General features: G+C 40.9%; 1 protein-coding gene across 1 annotated transcript; it reads right to left on the reverse strand.

Annotated features, from left to right (window-relative positions):
* Window positions 1-354: 354 nt before the first annotated feature.
* Window positions 355-1,195, reverse strand: LOC137611249 (nanos homolog 1-like). The gene has a single exon (XM_068339343.1). It carries the CDS (start codon window positions 1,103-1,105, stop codon window positions 422-424), a length of 684 nt encoding a protein of 227 aa, XP_068195444.1. The 5' UTR covers window positions 1,106-1,195; the 3' UTR covers window positions 355-421.
* Between the last annotated feature and the right edge of the window lie 3,340 nt (window positions 1,196-4,535).

Raw genomic sequence — 4,535 nt, forward strand, 5'->3', positions numbered from 1 at the left:
ATTTATGTTGGCATCTCATGAAGGTGGTCATTCACAGGTCGATCTGTACAGTACTTTGGTTCTTTTTTTGGATCCTAAGAAGTGCTGCTGGAGGGGTGGGGGTGGGGGGTGGGGGATAATATTCGCTCGGGTGTAAACTATGTGCTCATAGAGTTACATGACAGACGAAAACATTACAAATGATGCAGTGACACTTTTAAAAAAAAGAAGAAAAAAAAGACAACTCTTGTGTTATTTCTCTCCAAACTTGTCTTGTGCATGAAATGGGGGCAAAAATGAACTGACACACACACACACACACACACACACACACACACACACACACACACACACACACACACACACACACACACACACACACACACACACACACACACACACGAGTAATTTACAGTGCAACTCCAACTTGATCCCTCATCCCTTAGAAGATCTTCAGCCTTTTGCCAACAGCTCTCCCCCCCTTTGCCACTCTCTGGCTCGCCTGGTCCTTTGAAAGCGGGCAGTACTTGATGGTGTGCGCATTGTCGCCATTGGCACTGCAGAGGGGGCAGGTGTATGCCCGCAGGATGGGGCACAGCACCCTCCCGTCGGCGGTCTTCAGGATATGGGTGCCGTAAACTTCCTCCGGCGCGCCGTTATTCCGACAGAAGACGCACACCTTCGGCTCCGGTTTGCACCTTTGAGTCTGTTTGCGCCTCCTGTCCGCGGAAAGCAGGTCGAGGCTGGCGAAGCCCCCCCTGTAGGAGGAGGAATCTCTATCTCCGAGCGGAGAGTCACCGCTGAGGTGTTCATACGGCCTGAGGAGCGATATGCGCTCCTTCAGATCGTAGATGGAGATCGGCGGGGAGCCCGGCGCCGCGCAAAAGCACTCCAAGTGTCCGTCGCCGTCCCTGCCGTGCCCAATTACGCAGGAGCAAACCGGGGAATCGTCCTCCAAACCCAAGGTGGCTTTGAGAGACTCAGTTATAGAGTTGGGGCTGCAGGATGGATTGTGCATCTTGTTTTTGGCGACAAGTGTCGACAGGCCGAGGTAGTCGTTCCAAAAATTAAAGGTGTAATCATAAGGGGACCGCGCGTCCAGGTAGCCGCGGTCTAAAAAATCCATCCTGTCAGAGCTGCAGAGTGTAACGAAAAAGGTGTTTCAGATGGAGGGTCTGTCAGCATTGGGGTGTCTGTGGATGGGGGATCTACTTTCCTCTCTGGCTGGGGTCTAGTATGCAGCGGGCTCAACATGTAGGCGCAGATAAATTCTCTAGAATAAAACCGGGGGGGCGTGGTTTGGTCCAACTCGATTATCCATCCGGCCTCAGAGGACGATCTGCGGAACACAACAAGAACAGGGGGAGGCAGTGAGCTGGGAAAAAAGCAGTTTCCCTCCCACCGCATTACCATGGAAAGAGTTTCTCTTTGTGTTACAAGACAATTATTTATTCTGTCGGTTCAAGGAGGCTGATATGTTTTTCTTTTCTTTTAATGGTTTCTTATTCCTCAATGGGCTCCGTGAGGAATAAACCACAAAGCGTCACCTTTGACCTAGTGATTTTTTGGGTTGTATAAATTATAAAAAGTTTTAAAATAAAGTTTGGGTGCTTTTTTTTACAAAAAAAAAAAAAAAATCAGCGCTGCAGAGAACAAGAATACTTTGACCTTTCAACTTTAGCTAATGCTGCAAGAATCCTGAATAGCTCTAACATCTCATCCTAAAGACGTGGTTTATGAGCCAATGCTTTTATAGGCTGATGACATCATCAGGGTTGCTTTCTATAAATGGACAAAACCCCATAGGGCCACAGGCAACATTATAAAACTAAACATGGGATTTTTCTTTTCATTCCGAAGTTTCTAAATCTGATCAAACCAAAATAAAAGATTGATTCTATAGGAAGTGATCTGGGGGCATACACCCAAACATACTTCCCAAACATCCTAACAAGTAAAACCTGAACCATGTCTCCTACTATAGATATGGGCTTTAAGTTCCAGGGTCCAATCAGCTATCAGTACCAGGATGTCTTCATTCTGATTGGCTGATCAGAAGGTGCCAGCATTAAACCAGGAACTATTTGTTTTTTGTGTCCCTGATCAGAAACAACTCATGAAGGAGGTGGTCATTATGACCAGTTCACAAATATTAGTCATTACTTTGAATAATCATTAGCTAATCTATGTATTTGATTAGGAGTTATCGAGTAACTAATGGTAAACTAGCAGCTGGTTCCTCTTTTATTCTCAGGTATCTTCTCCACGTTTTGTGTTTTTATTTGCTCTTTTCGCTTTGACAGCAAGTGACTACTCTGCATTATAAAGGAATGGGGTATAAGCAAAATGTCTTTTTTTAGAGTCTCAAACACTTGTTAATTTTTTGCGAATCTTTACTTTTAAAGCACATCTTGTAAACTATAAAGAAATAAAGTGAAATGCATGTTTGCTGATGACATGTTATTATTATTTGTCCTTTTTTAGGAATAACTTTCAGTTAGTTTAGCATATCTAGTCAACCTCCTTCAGTGACTTTTACATGTGCATGTACTTTTCATTATTTTCATATTGAACTAAAAGCACTTGTATTTGTGCACATACACTCAGAACCTTTTACAGAAATCTATTTCAAACTCACACTTGACTGAACACATGTCAGATGTTTGAGAGCCGCTTGAACTCAAATGGATGGAAAATTATTTATCTGCCAAATTCCCAACCTTCACAGTTGGAGAAGAGGTGAATATCAGCGTGTCGTGTTTCCACCGACTGCAGAGTCATTTGACCTGGGATTGGAATGAGTGTCAACTGTACTCTTTTCAACCAGACGGCAGATGTTAGTGGGTGTTTAAAGAGATAGATAACTGGTATGATGATTGCTCAGTGCAAAATCATGCAATAACTCTTTAAAGATCCTTAAATAAGCAATAAAAATGAAATGCCAGATTTTCAGCAGCTGTCTATTTCACTATAATTGTTGCACAGACAGTCGGATTTGAGAGCTGTGCAGAATGGGAACATTGTCATCATGTATGTTAAAGTTTACCACCTGTGTAATATCCAGTGTCTTCTAATACTTGCTTTTTTTTTGTGAAATAAATGATAAATTCACGGATTCAGGAGTCAAAATTATATGGATAAAAAGGTCAGAGCGAAAAGTCAGAAATAAATTCTAGATGATCTGACATGTAAGCACACAAAGATTTTTGGGTTGACACAAAGAGTGAAGATGACAAAAATCAGAGTGACGCATTCGATCACACGAACCGATCACTTCCTGCCCCGGTGAACCAATAGGAAGCCGTTTTCCTCCCTGCACCTGTTCTGCTTCCCCTGAGTCCACGGCTTTGTGCTCTCAACCAGCCTTCCTCCTCTCCATTGTCTCCTCCCTACATTGAGCCGTTTAACTTCATTAATATGCATTAAAACAGAATGTGCTGAGTGTGTGTTTGTGTCATTCAAAGCTCAGTAAAAGACTCACAAAGAAGGAGACAATGACTATAGAACGTTTCTGTTTTTGACTCAGATTCAGTTTGCTACTGGGAAAGAAAATAAGTCAATATCAGCCTTTCACAGATTTTCTCAATTTCTGATGTTGGTCTTGTTCTGCTTTATAGGAAACAAAAATACATAAAAATCCACAGATGTATATATTCCTACTCTTGGGTTCCAGTTTTTCGTACGTCGGTAAATCCGTATAAATGCTAAAGAAAGAGAATAATAATATGTTTTACAAAGGGATTAGATTTGATGTTAAATTATGCTAAATTCACTTTTTAAAAAGAAATGTAGACGACACAGCATGAAGAAAATCATGTTAGTGAGACGATTTGTGATGAGTGAGAATAAATTATCATCAGAATAAACCACATGGTCCATTTTCAAGGTCACCTCCGGCTTTGCGTGCACAAAGAAAATCATGAGAGAGCATTTAAAAGATGAATGGCTGCCAAGTCACAATAGATAAATTGCATGGGGGCCAATATGACATGTGGCTCTTGCTGCTTCAGGGTACCTATAGCGCTCTTGAAGCGAAGCGTGTTTGGTAACAACAAAGGATGTATTTGTAAGGAAGGTGAAATAAATTCACTTTTAGGTGAATTCAGAGTCGTGTGTCATCAAAAAGGCAGCAGTTGATTTGGAAAGATTCAAAGAAATCCTTTTTCAGGGCAATTTTTAAAAGTGGTAAACACAAAAACTCAATAAAAATACAGGGGTTGATACATAAACAGAGTTTTAGAGTTTTAGTGTTGTGGTGCTCGGAAAAAAAAACGTAAACTTGTGAAGTAAGATAACAATCAGAACGGAAAATTAATACTTTTGAAGACACTGGAAACAATCAAGTTTTCAGTTTTGACACAATTAACATAATGAAAACCTGCTATATTCAACTTCAATGTCCATTTTGTGCTTGTATTAGGTTTTTTTTTTACTGTGCTTTCCCATATTCATATAAATACAAGAGGCAAAATATTTTATAACTATTACAAAAGCTACAGCTCTTAAATTGAACATTAAGTTGAATCAGTGCCCATTCATAAACTTCAGGTTGCATT

This window comes from Antennarius striatus, chromosome 17 (assembly GCF_040054535.1).
Source record: "Antennarius striatus isolate MH-2024 chromosome 17, ASM4005453v1, whole genome shotgun sequence".
Lineage (NCBI taxonomy): Eukaryota > Metazoa > Chordata > Actinopteri > Lophiiformes > Antennariidae > Antennarius > Antennarius striatus.